The sequence below is a fragment of the Setaria italica genome, chromosome III, assembly GCF_000263155.2.
Source record: "Setaria italica strain Yugu1 chromosome III, Setaria_italica_v2.0, whole genome shotgun sequence".
Lineage (NCBI taxonomy): Eukaryota > Viridiplantae > Streptophyta > Magnoliopsida > Poales > Poaceae > Setaria > Setaria italica.
Genome location: NC_028452.1, coordinates 23944662 through 23965262, shown reverse-complemented (window position 1 = coordinate 23965262; position 20601 = coordinate 23944662). Strand labels below are relative to the sequence as shown.

General features: G+C 53.8%; 1 protein-coding gene across 1 annotated transcript; it reads left to right on the top strand.

Annotated features, from left to right (window-relative positions):
- Positions 1 to 929: 929 nt before the first annotated feature.
- LOC101759701 (transposon Tf2-1 polyprotein) lies at positions 930 to 19089 on the top strand (the record flags this gene model as incomplete). The annotated part of the gene is given in 3 exon segments (XM_022825257.1): positions 930 to 1370; positions 14782 to 15636; positions 15685 to 19089. Coding segments are annotated over 3 exon segments (4701 nt in total), but the record flags the coding sequence as incomplete, so codon positions are not given.
- Between the last annotated feature and the right edge of the window lie 1512 nt (positions 19090 to 20601).

The window sequence follows — 20601 nt, the reverse complement described above, 5'->3', positions numbered from 1 at the left end:
TGGCTTACCCATCACTACTTATTGTCAGACAGCGGTTTTCAAAACTGGCAGTGATGGGGGTTTTGGAGCCGTTGGCGATAGATGATTCTGTAGTAGTGTATATAGCTTTATCATACAACTTATAAGACAACCCATTGTATAGGTTATCTGTTGAGTCGTCTTAAGATTACGTGTCAATGCATGAGGCTGCCTATTAGACGATACCAATAAGCTAATAGTCCGCTCCCATGCCCGCCACCGTCAAGCCTAATGAGCTCTTCCCTTTGAACACTATACATGAAGCAAGGTGGGACCAATAAAATCAGATACTGATGATTGAAAAACAAAATAAGCAAAAAATAAGATAAGATCAACCTAGCACTCGATTGACATGTAGCTTATTCTTTCGCTTCCTCCCCACTAATGTAGTGCTTCTTTTCTCCAACACGAAAATTCTGTTTGTTGAAAACCTACCTGTTTCGTCGGTGTCCACAGGAAGAAAAAATGAAATCCCCGTGCAAACAATGTAGCAGTACGATTTGTGTACTCGTGCATTAGGTAATGCGAGATGCGATTTTGCCTCGTGGATTTATCGAGCAATTAGCGAGTGATTCGCCCGAGAAGACCTAGAAGCTTCAACACTCCCGGTTTTTTATTCGTTGATTGCTGTGGTTGTTACCCGGAACAGTAAAAGAAACTACTAGTAATTCCGCATAAGAGCGTGAGCCATGCTGCTGACGTACGTGGTGCTGGCGTGCACCACATATTCTTCTTGGCTTCTCCTTCCCCCTCGCGAGTGACGCAAGATCCTTATAAATTCCATCGCCATTCCTAGAGACCTCGGCGACCTTCTCCGCACCCAGAAGCAACCAGCTCAACAAACACGTACTGCATTGGTAGGATCAAAGCTAGCTGCGAGCTGCAACAAAACTAGCTGCGAGCGCGTCGCCATGGACGGCGTCCCGAAGCCAGGCGCCGGGGGCGGGAAGCAGGCTGTGCCGCCAGTGCCGGCCGGCAGCAACGCCATCGCCCGCGCAGCACGAGTGCCGCGGCGGGCGGCGTTTCCCGAGGACGCTGCGGCTGACTCGCCCGCAGAGGCAGCGGCGGGGGCAGGGAGCGGCGGCGAGGAGGACGACGACGTGCAGGTGGAGAGGTTCTACGCACTCCTGGACAACATCCGGGCCATGCGGGGTGCGTACGGCGCCGGCGATGGGGACGGCGACGGCACTGGCGCGGACGGCGTCGAGGCGGGCAGCGGCTGGGCGAGGAAGCGCCTGCGGGCCGCGGACCCGCCGTGGAGGCCGGCGTTCAGGATGGAGGACTTCGAGGAGCCCTCCCCAACGTCGTCGTCCCACGCCGCCGCGCGGCACGCCAAGAGGACGAACAGGCAGGTAGCGGACGCCGATGAGGGCGGAGCGCGCCTAGCCGCCGCGTCGGCGTCGGCGTCGCCGCCGCCTCCGCCGCCACCGCGGCGCGCGGGCGTGCGACTCGACAGCGGCAGGAAGAGCATCTGATGACGTCTATGTGCGACGTGATCGATGGATCCGTTAGCTGAGTAAATTTGCCGTGTTTGTTCCAACCAAATTTGGTCAAACTAACTACTCCTTTGTGAAAAACAAGTGATTTGCCATGAAAGATGTGTGCGATCTGAGTTTTGACAAACGTATGGATAGAGCGGCAGAGCGCGCTAGTAGATGCCACCTGCCACGCGGCGAACCGACCGACAGGCGACAGGCGAGCCGGGCGTAGGCGCGTAGAGGGACGGCCGGACGGGACACCATGTGAAACACGACGCGTCTTGGTCTTTGGGTGCATCCAGTATACTTCCAGCCGACCAAGCCGTTTTGAAAAAAAAAATTATAATACACATATACTTGTGTATACGTATGCACATCCAGCCATATAAGTACAGTAAGAGCCACCTCACTGCCAACGGAGACGTTGCTTACCACTACAGAGTTGAGATTAACAAAGTCACCACAGACACCTCGTTACAATGGAGACGTCTCTTCCCACTTAAAAATACTTATGCTGGTTAAATCTTGTAATAAATTCAGAAAATATGAGCATACATGTCAAGTCAAGAATTCAAATTCAAGTGGGTAGATTTCGCCACAAGGAACCTTACCAGGCGAGCTATGCTTAGTTTACTAGCATAATCATTTTCCATCTTTCTATATTTCAATAATCAGAACATTGAGTTAGCCGACTTATGTGTTTTTGATGAATTTTCTGGAACTTAGGGCAAGAGGTGCCGATTTTCGATGTGTTCCTCAACTTGGAAGGATGGCCTTGGGCGATCGGCTGCCAGACGGCCCAAACGGATAAGGGGCACCACTTGTTGGGGCCAAGTATTAATAACCTCTCGAAGCCCATGGAAACAACAAAATATAAAGGTCCAGGCCCACCTAAGGTAACAAAGATCTCCCGACGTCGGCCCAACATGGGAGGAGAGAGCCGTGCTCCGCCTCGCCCGACCTCGTGTCCCGGGGTCGGGCGCCCCTGACCCCCGGAGGATCGAGTTCCGCCTCGCCCGACCGCAGGTCTGGAGTCGGGAGTGCCCGACCCCCCACCGCAGGTCTCCGCCTCGCCCGACTCCAGGCGTAAGGGGTCGGGCTAACCCGGGCCCTCCAGACAAGTATCCGCCTCGGGCGCGGATCTCGTGGGTCCCCCTGTCGATCTCGCCATAAATGCGCCGCAGATCTGTCAGGGAGAAGGATATCTGCGCCCCCCACGCAACCTGCCGCAAGTACCCATGGGCGGCCGCACAGTACCTGCTACAGTAGCTATGGCCTCCTCCGATTCGCCACAGGTCACTCATGGCCTGCACCGCTCGGAGTAGGGGGAAGCCTCGCCCGCTCTCATGCCCCGCGCGCCCGGCGGCAGAGATGCAACGTCCGCTCTCCGCGGGCCGTCAGCAGGATGGCGGGATCCGCCGCCTCCCCCAACGGACACAAGGGTCACGACGAAATGCCATCATCACACCCGGCGGCTACAGTCACCGAGGAAGCCATCGACAGGACGCGACGGCAGCTACCCTCCTCCGGCAAACGCGCCGGCGAAAGTCGAAGGCCGGCGAGGACGCCGGTGACCTGGGAAGTTGGTTCCCCCTTTGTGTTGTATTTTTACCTAGCTATGTTTATCCCTTTACTTCTCCCCACATTCGGTCTCGCTTGTAACCCCGGTGGTCCCCTTAAGCTATAAAAGGAGAATCGGGGGCCTGAGACAAAGTGGGGCTCGACGGGCAACTCGAAGCACCACAACGCTTCCAAGCAAACAGAACACACGCACTCACCCTGTTAGAGCATTAGTACTCATCCAAGAGACCTGGGACCGGTTTCCTCTCGCACTCTTGTAACCCCTACTACAGAACCCCGCGTGGGCAACACGAGCAGCTCCCGATACTGGACGTAGGGCGTTCCTTTGCCTGAACTAGTATAAACCCCATGTCTCTCACGCCACCATCTAAAGCCTTACGCGCATAAAAGAAATTTACTAGTCTAAGTCTTGATCCACTAATCTTGACAACGACAGTTGGCGCGCCAGGTAGGGAACCTTTGCGCGTACAACACCGGCTTGAGATGGCCAACCACGACGCCAGCTTCACCCCGGGCTCCCTGATCCGCTTCGGGAGTCTGGACTTCCTCGCCACCGGGGAGGGGATCAAGCTGATCCCTCTCCTCATCTTGCCCGCTCGTCCCGTCATCCCCGGCCTCACTGTCGTGATAGCGGCGAGCGGCTAGGCATGTGCCGGAAGGCCTCCCTCCGAGGGGCGGTTCTTCGGACCGCGCATTGCCGCGACAACCCACGGTCGTCTCTTAGCGCGGTCCATGACCGTGTCGCCCACGAGCAACGAGCTAGTGGGCGTGACGAGGACCACTTCCGACACCGGCTCCAACAGCGGGAGTCACCATCCCTCATGCGAGTACCTTATGGTCGACATGCACTCCGAGGGGTCCAATGATGACGGCGCCGGAGGGAGGTAGAGGACTCCCCCACCGCGCGCCGCGGCTTCAACCGGAGCCATCGCCAAGACCCCGGTGCGACCCCGACAGCCAGAGGCGCGCGCGGCGCCCCGCCAGGAGGTCGAGCGCCCCCGCCACGAGGGCAGGGCACGACGACGGGCGCACGATGTCCAGCAGCGCATCTGCGCGGATGAAGAGTGCCCTCAGCTCTTCGCTCACGCCAGGCAGAACATCGCCGCCGCGGCGGTCCTACTCCGACGATTCCCCGAACTGACGATGCTCGAGGAACGTCAGGCGCGCCAGGAGGTGCGCAACCTGCTCGAGTGCGCCGCCATCCAGCAGGCGGAAAGTTCTGTGTCCCGGCGATGCGGGCAAAATGCCAGCAGAGCAGCACCCACCGTACCCCCGGAGAGGCGGGAGGAGTTTGTTCATCAACCTCCTCCTAGGGCGAACCAGGCCGCGCCCGCTCGACGGACACCGCCACCCGCAGGAGGCGGGGCCCAGTCCGTTCACCGGCGCGTTGGCCCCGTTCGCGACGCCCGCGACAACCTGGACGCGCGGAGGCGCTCCCGCGCGGACAAGGAGGAGGGGGCGGATCGTGGCTACCACGTCAACCGTGGCGGCCGCTACGACAGCGAAGAAGACCGCAGCCCGAGCCCCGAGCCTTCTCTGCGCGCATCCTGAACGCGCTGTTCCCACCGCGCTTCAGGCAACCAACCACCATGGCCAAATACTCGGGGGAGACGAAACCCGAGCTATGGCTCAGCGACTACCGGCTTGCATGCCAGGCCAGTGGGGCGGACGATGACCTGTTCATCATCCGCAACCTACCACTCTTTCTGGCCGACTCAGCACGAGCCTGGCTAGAACATTTCCCTTCGGGTCAAATCCGCAGTTGGAACGACCTGAAGGAGATATTCGTGGGAAACTTCCAGGGCACATATACGTGCCCTGGCAATTCCTGGGACCTCTGGAGCTGTCGCCAGGGGTCAGACGAGTCCCTTCGGGACTACATCCGGCGCTTCTCCCGGAAGCGCACATAGCTCTCCAACGTCGTGGACGCCAAGGTCATAGAGGCTTTCCTGGCAGGAACCTCCTGCCGGCCCCTCGTCCATGAGCTGGGGCGTCAAGGCCCACGAACCACGAAGGAGCTCCTCGACATCGCCACCAGCTTCGCCTCGGGCGAAGAGGCTGTCGGAGCGATCTTCGACCGCTCCAAAGGCAAAGCAAAGTGGGAGGAGGACGCCGACAAGGGCACCTCCAACCGTCAATAGAAGAAGAAGAACAAGCAGTGGCGTGAGCCACCCCTCGTGGCCGCTGTCGAGCGCAAACGGGGACAGCCGCCTCCAGAAGGCACCCCAAGCTTTTTCGACAAGCTCCTCAACGGACCGTGCCAGAACCACGAGTTCCCCGTGAAGCACGCCTACAAGGACTGCAACCTCATGAAGAGGTACTTTATAGGCAACCCGGTGAAGGGTGACCGGAGACGGAAGCCCGACAAGGAGAAGAAGGACGTCGAAGAGAAGGAAGACGGCTTCCCCAAGGTGGACGGCTACTTCATGATCTTCGGCGGCCCGGCGGCGTACGACTCCAAGCGCCATCAGAAGCTGGAGCGCCGCGAGGTCTACGTGGCTGAGCCTGCCACACCAGCCTTCCTCGACTGGTCAGGACCCGCCATCACCTTCGACCGGTCCAACCACCCAGGACGCGTCCTGCAGCCAGGATGCTACCCCCTCATTGTCGACTTCATCGTCGGCATGACGCGCCTCACCAAGGTGCTCATGGACGGAGGCAGTGGCCTCAACATCCTCTACGCCGAGACCCTCGACGCCATGGGGATCGATCGCTCTCGGCTCCGCCCCAGCAAGGCACCATTTTACGGCATCGTGCCGGGGAAACAGGCAATGCCTCTCGGGCATATCGACTTGCCCGTCACCTTCGGGACCCCTTCCAACTAAAGGAAGGATGTCCTCACCTTTGAGGTGGTAGGTTTCCGTGGAACCTACCACGCCATCCTGGGGCGGCTGTGCTACGCCAAGTTCATGGCCATCCCTAACTACACGTACCTCAAGCTCAAGCTGCCAGGGCCCAACAGTGTCATCACCGTTGGCACGTCTTTCCAGAAGGTGTACGAGTGCGATGTAGAATGCTGCGAGTACGCCGCGGTCATTACCTTCATGGAAGATTTGGCGGTCCAGCTCGTGGAAGGCTCCAAGTACCAGCCCGACTCCAAGCAGTCGGCCACCTCCTTCGAGGCCACCGAAGGCGTCAAGGAGGTCCTCCTCGACCCCAGCAGCTCCGACAGCCGGGCCATGCGGATCGGCGCTACCCTATCTCCCAAATAGGAAAGCGCGCTCCTCGACTTCCTCCGCGCGAACAGCGACATTTTCGCGTGGAAACCCTCGGACATGCCCGGCATTCCGAGGGAAGTCGCCGAGCACTCCTTGAACATCAAGGCCGGCTCCAAGCCAGTGAAGCAAGGTCTGCGCCGCTTCGACGAGGAGAGGCGCAAGGCCATCGGTGAGGAGCTCCAAAAACTTTTGGCGGCCGGATTCATCAAGGAAGTTCACCACCCCGAGTGGCTAGTTAATCCCGTCCTTGTATGAAAAAAGAATGGGAAATGGAGGATGTGTGTTGATTACACTGGTCTCAACCAAGCATGCCCAAAGGACCCGTTTCCTTTGCCACGCATAGATCAGATAGTCAAATCAAGCGCCGGGTCCAAAACCCTTAGCTTCCTTAATGCATATTCCGGCTACCATTAGATCGCGATGAAAGAGTCCGACTAGCTCGCCACCTCTTTCATCACCCCCTTTGGCCCCTATTGCTACGTTAAGATGCCATTCGGCCTCAAAAATGCGGGGCCTACGTTCCAGTGATGCATGCTTAAATGCTTCGGGGACCTCATCGGGCGAACCGTTGAGGCCTACGTCGACGACATCATGGTCAAATCCAAAAAGGGTGACCAGCTCGTCCCTGACCTCGAATTGGCCTTCGAAAGGCTGAGGGACAAGCATATTAAACTCAATCCCGAAAAGTGCATTTTCGGGGTTCCGAGGGGCATGCTGCTAGGTTTTATCGTCTCCGTGCGTGGCATCGAAGCCAATCCGAAGAAGATAGCGGCCATCAGCGACATGGGGCCAATCCGAAATATAAAAGGAGTCCAACGCGTCATGGGATGCTTGGCGGCCCTGAGCCGCTTCATCTCGCGCCTCGGTGAACAGAGACTCCTTCTCTACCGACTCCTGAAGAAGACCGACCGCTTCGAGTGGACCGCCGAGGCCCAGGAGGCACTTGACCGGCTCAAGGACCTCCTGACGAAGGCCCCGATCCTAGTCCCACCAACCAACGGCGAGCCCCTCATGCTCTACATCGTAGCAACCACCTAGGTGGTTAGCGCGACTCTGGTGGTAGAACGGGAAGAGGAGGGACACGCCCTCAAGGTGCAGCACCCGGTGTACTTCGTCAGCAAAGTCTTGTCCGAATCCAAGGCACGCTACCCGCAAATCCAGAAGCTCATCTACGCCATCCTCATCACGAAGAGGAAGCTGCGCCACTACTTCACCTCCCACCCGGTAACGGTGGTGTCGTCTGTAACGACCGACCCCTAATCTTTCCCAGTTAGGCTTGATCTCGGCCCTTAACCTCCGTTAGTTGCTCTATTAATCGCACTTAAGTGCTCAGTTTTCCGCCAGTTCCGACCCCTGAGATCCGACCCCTACCGCTTCGATTCCTTTTCCCGACCCTGGCGAGTTCAGCCATCCGTCGGATCCTGTTACATCTTCCTCACCCGTCCGATCTTTCCCCGGTGGACCCGCGAGATCTTTTTCCAGATCCCCCGCATCAGCCGCACTCGAGTTGCATGGCCGCCTCAGAGCCTTCCTGCCGCGTGGCTCGCCTTCTCCGACGCCACCGCTCAGTTTTGTCTCGGGCAAGCGACCGAGTGGGTTCCCGCGCCCTCTTCCCCAATAGCAGCGGAAGCCCTCTGCACCCCCTTTCTGCAGAGCCTCGCTCCCCGCGCCCATCATCACGATAACAGATCTCGGCCCCGGAGACCGATGTCACCCGTCTTTTCCGTCCTTTCCAGCAACAGTCGCGCCGCCCGGTCGTCGCTACACGACGATTCCCCCACCGCCAACCCCGACCGCGGCCGCGACAGTTCCTTTCCCCGCCCTGTCAGACGCCGCCCGACAATCTGTTGTTCCGCGCTCTCCCCCGCGCCGCGTCCGCTTGTTCTCCCACCTGTGCGCCCTCGATCCTAGCGCCGTTTAACCGGTCGCTTCTATCACCTCTTCCGCACGGCGACGCCCGCTTTCCGCCAAATCTCAACTACCGGTCTACCCGCGCCTACGCCGCCCTGACGGAGTAGCGCAATGATAGCTGGCGTCACCCCCGGAGTTCTGTTGCACCGCCCGGTTTGCTCAATCGCCGCCACGGTAGAGCACTCCATTGATTCTCCCCGGCCTTCGCGCCGCTTCCCTTCTCTCTCTCCGCGACGCTTCCGTTCCTCTGCTCCCGCAGCTATAAAAGGAATGCCCCGTCGCCGGAGTTCCCTCCGCTTTTGTTGCCCTTAGTTCCCTCTAGCTCCCTGCTCAAGCTCCTAGCACCATCCGCCCAATCTTGAGAAGTTCTTCTCCCAGTTCCTTCTCAGTTCATCCAAGTCACCCCACAGCTTGCTCCCTTGTGCTGCGCAAGAGCTCTCTGCGATCTGCAAGAAGCATCGCCGCCGGAGCACCGCCAGCCTTAGTCCCCGCTCAAGGCTTTAGTTCAGTGCCCAAGTCTGCCTCTTCCCGACCCCAAGCTTTCCTTTCAGGAAGAAGGTGAGTGCCGACCCTAAGTCCGCTTCACCCGACCCCTCCTATCCGCCCGACCCCAGTTCCGTCTCGTCCGACCCTGTCTGTTTGCCGACCTTTGTCTGCCTCGCCCGAGGGGCTGGCTGTGATCTTTTCTTCAACTTGAGGGTGTAAGTGTAAAACGTGGGAACCCTTCAGCGCCTACGTCTGAGGATCCCAGTTATCACACCCTCTAGTTCAAGGATCAGACCACTCGTTTCTTCCCTACCCTTACCTGTTGATCATCATCAGCTCTCTCAAACAGTCTCCACCTCCTGCTCTTTGTCGCAAGTTTCTGGGATCAGGAGAGCCAGTGTTGCTGTCAAATCAAAACGTTTAAGCTAACCTTTGCATTGCATCCGTGTAGAGCTGCACCTCGCTGACGGCTTCTACGAGCTGCACCCGGCACCCGAAGAAGAAGCTGTAGCCGAGTTCCCGCCTGCTGAAGTCGAAGCCGCCCCCGAAGTCGAGCAGTTTCCGCCCTCTTTGTTTGCAGGCAAGCCCCGGTTGCATGAAAATCCTACGTGTTTTGCCAGACTTGCACATGCCTTCCGAATAGCATGTTTGCGCATTTACATTTAGGAGTTGTGTGAAACCCTAGATGCATGACTTAGTAACCCTTGATATGAGCACTAGCTGTTGGACCGAGTAGCTGCATTGCTTAAATAGGAGACGGTAAAAGCCGAGTGATCTCCTGTCACTCGCGAGTTGTAGGAGTTGCATGTTTACTCTCCTGTTACAACTATAAGGACGATGGACGGGGCAGGGTTTGGTAACTCTTTGGTGGTCGGATGGTTGCCCCGTGTGTCTATGAAAACTTGCTAAGGCCCGACAGTGGTGGTGTTCGTGATCAAGTGTTTGAAAGTACTAGCCTCATACTTAGTATGGGATGAGGACGCCTAGTACCTGATTGAACCTAGACGTGAGCGGTCGCCCCATTGTTCTTGGAACGGAGTTTCCCCTGCTAGTTGTCGCACGTGGTGGCAAAGTGTAGTCACAGGACGGCAGAGGCCGGGTCTGTGGAACCTTGCACCAAAGGAAATGGGCCCGACACGGGTTAGGGGATCGATGGGGAAGGCCGACACAGGAAGCGACCTCCGGGTGCGCGGATGTCGTTGTAACACCCAAAATTTCTATAATTTAAATTCATTAAAATTTGCTCAAATTAAGGTGTCATTTAATTTCTAGGCATTTAATTTCATCTTCCTTAATTCAATAATTCATCATAGGATTTATTTGTGCATTCATGCTGGTGCATTTATTTTGATTGCTTGAGTTTGATCAAAGTTTGAATTTCCAAATTTAAATTCAAATTTCAAAACCCTTTTCTTTTTCTATCTTTTCTTCTTTCTCCTTCTTCTCCTTCTGGGCCGAAACCCTTTTCTCCTTCCCTTCCCCTTTCTCCTTTCGGCCCAGCCTTGCATCAGTGCGCTCGGCCCGCTCCACCTTCTCCCGCCCGGCCAGCTCCACCAGCCGCTCGGCCCGTCGCCCCCTTCCCTCGGCCCAGCTCTCCGCCTCCGCCTTTCGCCCGCTCGCCGCTTCCTCTGCCGCGGCCCACGCGCGCGCGCCGGCCCGCGTAGCCGCCCCGGCCTACCGCTCACCCGGCGCCGCGCAGCCCACGAACGCGCGCCGGCCCACGAAGTCGCGCCGGCCCGCTACCCGCCTTCTCCTTCCTCCGGCCGGACTCCGCTCCGTCCCGCAACCGCCGTTCCGCCATCTCCGGAGTCCCGCCGGCCCCCGCTCCGATTTCTTCGGGGGAGTTTGAACCCGCGCCGCTCCATCCCCTAGCACCTATATAAGCCGCCGCCCCTCCCGGTCTCCTCCACCAGCGCCCGCAGCTCCCAAACCCTAGCCGCCCGAAGCTCCACGCGCCGCCGCCGCTTCCTCGCCGTCGTCCGCCGCCGTCGGTGAGCTCCGGTCGACGGGGACCCCCAAAACGGAATCGCCGTGTTTCCCTCTCTCTTTTGGTGCAACCCGCGAGTTAAACCGTGCTCCGTGGTGCTATTTCGCCCAACTCCGGCGACCCGCCGCCGCTCGCCGTCGCGCGCCGCCGCTCGCCGCCGTCGCCGTTCGGTTTCCGCCGCCGCCCGCGAGTCATCGACGACCGTGGCCGTCCGATCAAGATCCGACGGCTCACGGCCAGTCAAATCAGACCGCGTACCGGTCAACCGAACCGCGCCGCGCCGCTTTTGCTCTTTAGCCCCCGCCTTTTCCGCAAATCAACCCGCGGTCCAGATCGCGTTGAAAATATTTACAGATCTGCCCTCGCATTTTTCGGTTTAACCCTTGAGCTTTCCAGAAATCAACCCGCCGTCCGGGTTTGTTGTTTTTACGCGTCAGACCCTCGGTTTATACGCATAATTATGTATAAGCCCTCGGTTTTCGCGGATAGGCCCTGAAACTTTTGTTTTTCTCACAGAAAAGCCCCTGGATCTTGTTTTAATCATATCTTTTGCATCTTAACTCCGTTTTTCGTGTTCTTTATATCCACGTGTTCATTTTAAAGCATAGATCATCTTTTCAAGCTTATTTTCTCTGTTTAACTATGTTTGGTGTACTGTTTTCTTACTTTTGCCCATGTTTGCTTGTATGTGCTCGTGTGACGCGTGTAGACGCCCCGCAGTTCGAGGGAGTTTCCGATCAAGCTTTCGAGGAGTACGAACAGCAGGAGCAAGGCCAAGAAGGCAAGTCGTGTCCTTGATCACTACCTCGTTGTCCTATACACCTTTACTTTCTCGTACTTAACATTTATGCTATGCACGTGTTAGGATTAAATTGATGGGTCCCAATTAAGGTTCGCCTAGATTGATTTACCTTTTGCCTTGACCAACCGGTTTACTTCATGTTGGGTAGCTCATGCTTAGTGCTTACTTGGTACATGGTGGTTTAACTTTACACAATGCTTAATCTTGCTTTACTTCTGTTATACCTTTCATTAAGACAAGATCATTATTTGTTAATCGGAACATGGAGAACCACCCAGGAAAACAGTGCTACCACAAGACTAAATGGCTCTGGTCTTGGCTGATTAATTAGAAACCTTAGTCTGGGGTAACCTTACTCGGGATGAGGCAAGAGGGGGGGACTGAGTCGTTGCATTTACCTGGGATGGGTGGTGCACGCCAGACACCGAAACCTTAGCGGGTTACCACTGACTAAGGAATCTTTGTAAAGGCCTCGTAGCGTCCCTATGCCATCACACCTCGGAAGTGTGGTATGGTGCCTTGCAAACACCGCATGGTTGGGTCCAAAGTTCTTTTGAACTTTTACGCGACTTGTGGGTAAAGATGTGCCACCTCTGCAGAGTGTTAAACTGATCGATCAGCCGTGCTCACGGTTAAGAGCGGCCTGGACCCTCACATGATAATCTTATCGAAAGATGGATTAAACTTGTTATCATTTCATGCATTTGTTGCTTTCTTTATGTTCATGTTTAATTTCGGGTGGTATGAACTTATACGTAGTTAATTGCTAATAAAATTTGACCAACTTAATTAAAAGCGAATGCTACTTATGCCTTAGCCATACCTTGAATTAGCCTTACACCACACTATTTCCCACGACTTGTTGAGTACCAACCATAAGTGTACTCACCCTTGCAAAACCGCTGTTCAGACCAAGCTAGTTGGGAAGAGGAGTACTACCCCGACTTCGAGGAGTTCTAGGCGTACGTTTCTTCAGTCAGCTGCCTGTGGAGTCGTCGTCGTCTTTGAAGTTCCGCTGCGTAATAATTAGACTTTGTGGTTTATGTGAGACTTTCGGTCATGTAATAATGGTTAATACTCTCTTTATTCGATTTAACACTGTCTTTGATATTCACTATTGTCGTACATGTGTGTAACTTGATCCTGGCGCACATGTATTTAATGCACACGATTTTGTCCTTAAAATCGGGTGTGACAAAAGTGGTACCAGAGCCGTGTTGACTGTAGGGCGTTAGCCTAGTTAGAAAATGGTCGTATTTAAGGATTATAATAATCTAGTAGCCATTCTACCTTTCTTAATTTAAATCTACTTAATTATTCTTAAACTTGATTTATCTCATCCTTATTTCTATTGTCTAGCTTCGTTCAAAATTTTATTCTAAAAATTTCCTCTTTCTTTCTGCTAGATGGCTCGCACCCGGTTGACCGCACGCAAGAGCACCCGTCCGCCGCGTCATGGCATCGCGCCGTCGCACGCCCCCGTGGATCCTTGGGACGAGGAAGAAGAGGAAGAGATCTTCCAGCAACCGGGGGATGACTCGGATGAGGACGCCGTGGCCGTAGAGCAGGAGACCACACCGCCACCAGCACCGTCACCAGCACCGGCGCCCGCTCCTACGCCAGCACCGGCGCCCGCTCCTGCACCAGCCCCGACGCCCGTACCGGTCGTCGACTTGACGGATGAGGAGCCCGAAGCAGATGCCGAGCCCGAGACATGGACCAAATGGGTGAAGAAAGATTATGGCCAAGGAGTGCAAATGGCCGACATCCTCAGGTGGACTTGTCACCGCTTGGGGTACAGCATGAGGCCACTCTACAAGTGCTCTCGGTTCACCCACCCTCGCTATCCCACTTTTTGGGAGGTGAAGGTTGTCCTTCGTGAGGAGCACGAAGGAGGATGGGAGGTGAAGGCTATTCACCATGATGTGACCATCAGGAGGACCATGGAGTCCGGCATTGCCGAGGCCGCCAGAAGGGCACTTGAGGTCGTCTCCCACAATGAACGGCCGCGACTGGAGCACACTTATCATCGGTTCCTTCCTTACCGAGCTAGTGGGGAAACAAGAACCTTCATCGCTACTAATGAGGGGGTTGACATGGCAACAGACTTCCTCCGCAAGTACACGTCGGCAGCTCTCACCGCACTGAATGAAGCAAACAACCACATCCAAGAGCTTCAGCAGGAGGTTCAGGAACTCCGGTGGGAGAGGGATGCAAATATGGCTGCCGCGACGGGAGCACCGCCGCCGCAGGAGTTTGCTGTTCATCCCGCTTCGTCGCCGTCGCCTAAGCGTCCCCGCTACGACTCGCCCGGCGCCGCCGCAGAAGACCTCTAGGAAATTAGGAGTGTTTTAGTTTAAATTCTTGCAATCGTTAGAACGTCGTTCGAGTGTGTTAGATAAAGTGTGCTTAGCTGTTTGGTTTTGTGCTACATGTTTGAGTTGGATTTTGTAATGAGTGCGGTATGTGGGGCAATTGCCACACGATACTGGTCTTAATAAATAAAGTGCTTAGTTGGGTTTTATTTCTGATCTAAATCAGTATTTAATCTTCCTTAATCATGATCTACCATCTGTCTAAATCTATCTATCATGCAAGCTAAGCGACAATCAATTCTGTTCTCGACATTAACTGACACGCCAGTACTGTTTTATTTATATCTCGAGCTACAGAAGTCCAAATGATATGAAACCAGTGGAGTTAGTTTCAGAACTTTGTGGAGAATTTGCTGTAAATTTTTCAGAATTTTTGGAGTATCTGTCTGGGAGATGTATGCGAATTAGTAAAGCACTCAGAATCTGAAACTGTCGACCGACACTGACAGCTTGTTAATTTTATAACTTGAGATCCAGAAGTCCGATTAAGATGATTCCAGTTGGGTTGGTTCACCAATTTAATAAGTTACGACCTGGTAATTTTCCAGTATTTATGGACACTTCTTCCGACGACCACACCTAGTTAAATGGGGCTAACAGAATCTGTCTTACTTTTACATCTTGTCGCTTTATCTTTCTTAATTATTCTTTCACACATCTATCTAAATCTATTGTCTCTAACGCTCAGATGGTAAACACCAGGTCCGGATCAGGGGTTGACCGTACCGCGGTGCCTCGCCTTAGGGACAACAGCAGCAACCCCAACACCGCTCCGCAGCAGAACCAGCAAGCACCTGCAGGGATGGAGCAGTTTCTAGCAGCTCAGACTCAGCTTCTCGCCGGACTGACCAACACCGTGGCAGCTTTACAAGCTCAGCTGAACAATAACAACAACAACCAGCAGCAGCAGCCGCCGCCAAGGGACAGGCACAGGGAGTTCATGAGCCACAAGCCCCCGACGTTTTCACGATCTTCGGATCCATTAGATGCTGAGGATTGGCTGAAAACAGTGGAGAAGATGCTGAATATCGCCCAGTGTACTGACAGGGAGAAGGTCCTGTATGCTTCAGGACGCCTGGAAGGGCCAGCTGCTGATTGGTGGGATGCTTACACCGCCGCACATGCCAATGCTAATGGCATTACCTGGGATGAGTTCAGGACTAGCTTCAGAAGTCATCATATTCCTTCTGGGTTGATGAAGCTTAAGAAGAAGGAGTTTCTTGCTCTCAAGCAGGGGAACATGACAGTGGCAGAGTACAGGGACAAGTTTATCCAGTTGTCCCGATATGCTCCCGAAGATGTTGCTGATGATGAGCAGAAGCAGGAGCTATTCTTGGATGGGTTGATTGGACCACTCCAATATCAGCTTATGTCACACACCTTCCCCAGTTTCCAGAAGATGCTAGACAAGGCGATTGGCCTGGAACACAAGAGAAACGAGCTCGGGGAGATGAAGAGGAAATTCAATTCCCAGTTGTCTTCAGGAAGCAACACCCGCCCTCGCTTTGCTCCACAGCAAGGGACGCCGTTCCGCGCAGGGGGCCCAAGTGGGAATTTTGGGCAGCAGTCATTCCCGCGCCCTGCTCAGCAGTCATTCCAGCGCCCCAGCCCTCAGTTCCAGCGTCCAGGGATGCAGACGCCGCGCCCCGGCTTTACGCAGAACCGCCAGATGACCCCTACTGGCACTCCAGCAAGGCCCAATGCTCCAGTGGGTCCTACTTGCTTCAAGTGTGGCGAGGTTGGTCATTATGCCAGCTCTTGTCCTAAGAGAGGTGGACCAGCTACCCCCGTGCAGAACAGCAGTGCTCCTCGGCAGAATCAGATGCAGCAACCGAGGAACGGGAACCAGACCCCACAAGGCAATCAGGGGCAGCAAAGCTTTGTTCGTGGCAAGGTGAACCACATGGAAGCCGAGACTGCTAAAGAGGCTCCAGATGTAGTGCTCGGTATGTTCTTTGTCAACTCTGCCCCCGCATCAGTTTTATTTGACTCTGGAGCATCGCATTCTTTTGTCACTAGTCATTATGTAGCAAAACATAATTTATCCATGCATACCATGAGGCGCCATATGCTAGTAAGTTCACCTGGGGGGTCAATGAAGGCTCAATACATCTGTCCACAAGTTAAACTGAGAATAATGGGTATAGAGTTTCCGGCTGATCTTATCGTCCTTGAGTCCGGTGGAATCGATGTAATTCTGGGAATGAGATGGTTAGCCGCTTTTGATGCGACAATTCAGTGTGCTAAGAGGACAGTTCTGCTCACAGGTCCTGATGGAGAGAAAGTGGAGTTTGTAGCTACTCTACCCTCAGCGGCAGATTGTGCAGTTGATCAGTTGGCTGGAAAATCCTTGGAAGATATCAAAGTGGTGTGTGACTATCCGGATGTGTTCCCCGACGATTTACCAGGTATGCCACCTGACCGCGACATTGAATTTGCTATTGATCTTTTACCTGGTACTGCACCTATCTCCAAACGTCCTTATAGAATGTCGGTTGAACAATTAAAAGAATTGAAACAACAACTAGAGGAATTATCAGCAAAACAGTTTATTCGGCCTAGTTCATCACCATGGGGAGCACCGGTTATCTTTGTGCCAAAGAAGGACGGTACTCAGAGGATGTGTGTGGATTATAGAGCACTGAACGAGGTGACCGTCAAGAACAAGTACCCGTTGCCTCGCATTGAGGATTTGTTCGATCAGATGAGAGGAGCCAAGGTATTCTCCAAGATTGATTTGCGATCGGGATATCATCAGATGAAGATCAGGCCGTTTGACATACCCAAGACCGCTTTTACTTCCAGATATGGTCTCTTCGAGTACACGGTAATGTCGTTCGGGCTGACAAATGCTCCAGCTTACTTCATGTATCTGATGAATAAGGTATTTATGGAGTACCTGGATAAGTTCGTTGTGGTGTTCATTGATGATATTATGATTTACTCCAAGAGTGAGGAAGAACACGAGGAACACTTGAGGTTAGTGCTTCAGAAATTGAGGGAACATCAGTTGTATGCTAAATTCAGCAAGTGTGAGTTCTGGATAAAGGAAGTCTCTTTCCTTGGTCATATCATCTCCGATGGTGGAATTTCAGTGGATCCAGGCAAGGTTAGGGATGTCTTGAAGTGGAATCCGCCGCAGACGGTAACTGAGATCAGGAGTTTTCTCGGACTTGCAGGCTATTACCGCAGATTCATTGAAGGATTCTCCAAGATAGTGAAGCCCCTCACTACGCTCCTAGAAAAAGGAAGGGAATTCAAATGGACAGAGGCATGTCAGGCAAGTTTTGAGGAACTGAAGAAGAGGTTGACCACAGCTCCAGTATTGGTAATGCCAGATCTACACAAAGGGTTCGACATATATTGTGATGCATCTCGACAGGGTTTAGGCTGTGTTCTGATGCAGGAAGGTCATGTGATCGCCTATGCTTCCAGGCAATTGAGGAAACATGAGCAGAATTATCCGACTCATGATCTGGAGTTAGCCGCCGTGGTTCATGCCTTGAAGATTTGGAGACACTACATTCTGGGGACTAAGTGTCAGATCTATACTGATCACAAGAGTCTCAAATACATTTTCACTTAGAAGGACCTTAATCTGAGACAGCGACGATGGCTAGAGCTCATCAATGATTATGATCTGGAGATTCACTATCATCCTGGTAAGGCTAACCTGGTTGCAGATGCTTTAAGTCGGAAGGGTCATGTTAACTTAGCCTTAGCATTCCAGCTACCTGACGAGTTGATGAAAGAATTTGAGAGGCTCAACTTGAGCGTCGTTGCGCATACTGAGGGAGCAACGATGGAAGTGGAGTCGACTCTAGAGCAAGAGATACGGGCAGGACAGCTTGAGGATGCCAAGGTCAAGGAAACTAAGGAGATGGTAAAGGAAGGAAGAGCCACTGACTTCACGGAAGACTCTCAGGGAACCTTATGGGTCAAAGGAAGGATTTGGGTACCCGATGTGGGAAATCTCTGAGAGACGATCTTGAAAGAAGCTCACGATTCTGCTTATTCCATCCACCCCGGCAGTACCAAGATGTATCAAGATCTTAAGCAGAAGTATTGGTGGCCCGGAATGAAGAAAGATGTAGCTGCACATGTAGCCATATGCGACATATGTCAAAAGGTCAAGGCTGAACATCAGAGACCAGCTGGATTACTTCAGCCATTGAAGGTGCCAGAATGGAAGTGGGAAGAAATTGGGATGGATTTCATTGTGGGCTTGCCTCGCACTCGAGATGGGTATGACTCTATATGGGTCGTAGTGGATCGTTTGACCAAGGTAGCTCACTTCATACCGGTAAGGACTACCTACACTGGATCCAAGCTAGCAGAGTTGTATATGGCAAGGATTGTGTGTTTACATGGTGTGCCTAAGAAGATTGTGTCTGATCGAGGTACCCAGTTCACGTCACGCTTCTGGCAGAAATTGCATGAATCTCTAGGCACAAGGTTGAATTTCAGTTCTGCCTATCACCCTCAGACAGATGGACAGACCGAGAGAACAAATCAAATATTGGAGGATATGTTAAGAGCATGCGCATTGAAGCATGAAGGCAGTTGGGACAAGAGTCTACCTTATGCAGAGTTCTCCTATAATAACAGTTATCAAGCCAGTCTCAAAATGTCACCATTTGAGGCATTGTATGGTAGAAAGTGCCGAACACCCCTTTATTGGAGTGAAACAGGAGAGAGTCAACTATTCGGGCCAGAAATTATACAAGAGGCGGAAAGACAAGTCCAGATCATCCGGGAAAACTTGAGGACTGCTCAATCTCGACAGAAGAGTTATGCTGACACCAGGAGGAGAGAATTGACCTTTGAGGTAGGTGATTATGTGTATCTCAAGGTATCGCCCATCAGGGGTATGCGCAGATTCAAGGTCAAAGGGAAGCTATCACCTCGATTCATCGGTCCGTTCAAGATTCTTGAGCGAGTGGGACAAGTAGCCTATCGATTGGAGTTGCCTAATCAGTTGTCGGATGTACACGATGTGTTCCATATCTCACAGCTTAAGAAGTGCCTCAGAGTTCCCGAGGAACAGTTGCCAATGGAGGAATTGGATGTTCAGGATGATCTCACTTACACGGAGCACCCCATTAAAATTTTGGATACTATGGAAAGGGTTACAAGAAATCGGATGATCAGAATGTGCAAGGTTCAGTGGAGTCACCATACAGAGGACGAAGCAACTTGGGAAAGAGAGGATGAATTGCAGAAGGAATTTCCCCATCTCTTGGCAGGATCTTCCGAATCTCGAGGACGAGATTCTTCTTAAGGGGGGTAGGATTTGTAACACCCAAAATTTCTATAATTTAAATTCATTAAAATTTGCTCAAATTAAGGTGTCATTTAATTTCTAGGCATTTAATTTCATCTTCCTTAATTCAATAATTCATCATAGGATTTATTTGTGCATTCATGCTGGTGCATTTATTTTGATTGCTTGAGTTTGATCAAAGTTTGAATTTCCAAATTTAAATTCAAATTTCAAAACCCTTTTCTTTTTCTATCTTTTCTTCTTTCTCCTTCTTCTCCTTCTGGGCCGAAACCCTTTTCTCCTTCCCTTCCCCTTTCTCCTTTCGGCCCAGCCTTGCATCAGTGCGCTCGGCCCGCTCCACCTTCTCCCGCCCGGCCAGCTCCACCAGCCGCTCGGCCCGTCGCCCCCTTCCCTCGGCCCAGCTCTCCGCCTCCGCCTTTCGCCCGCTCGCCGCTTCCTCTGCCGCGGCCCACGCGCGCGCGCCGGCCCGCGTAGCCGCCCCGGCCTACCGCTCACCCGGCGCCGCGCAGCCCACGAACGCGCGCCGGCCCACGAAGTCGCGCCGGCCCGCTACCCGCCTTCTCCTTCCTCCGGCCGGACTCCGCTCCGTCCCGCAACCGCCGTTCCGCCATCTCCGGAGTCCCGCCGGCCCCCGCTCCGATTTCTTCGGGGGAGTTTGAACCCGCGCCGCTCCATCCCCTAGCGCCTATATAAGCCGCCGCCCCTCCCGGTCTCCTCCACCAGCGCCCGCAGCTCCCAAACCCTAGCCGCCCGAAGCTCCACGCGCCGCCGCCGCTTCCTCGCCGTCGTCCGCCGCCGTCGGTGAGCTCCGGTCGACGGGGACCCCCAAAACGGAATCGCCGTGTTTCCCTCTCTCTTTTGGTGAATCCCGCGAGTTAAACCGTGCTCCGTGGCGCTATTTCGCCCAACTCCGGCGACCCGCCGCCGCTCGCCGTCGCGCGCCGCCGCTCGCCGCCGTCGCCGTTCGGTTTCCGCCGCCGCCCGCGAGTCATCGACGACCGTGGCCGTCCGATCAAGATCCGACGGCTCACGGCCAGTCAAATCAGACCGCGTACCGGTCAACCGAACCGCGCCGCGCCGCTTTTGCTCTTTAGCCCCCGCCTTTTCCGCAAATCAACCCGCGGTCCAGATCGCGTTGAAAATATTTACAGATCTGCCCTCGCATTTTTCGGTTTAACCCTTGAGCTTTCCAGAAATCAACCCGCCGTCCGGGTTTGTTGTTTTTACGCGTCAGACCCTCGGTTTATACGCATAATTATGTATAAGCCCTCGGTTTTCGCGGATAGGCCCTGAAACTTTTGTTTTTCTCACAGAAAAGCCCCTGGATCTTGTTTTAATCATATCTTTTGCATCTTAACTCCGTTTTTCGTGTTCTTTATATCCACGTGTTCATTTTAAAGCATAGATCATCTTTTCAAGCTTATTTTCTCTGTTTAACTATGTTTGGTGTACTGTTTTCTT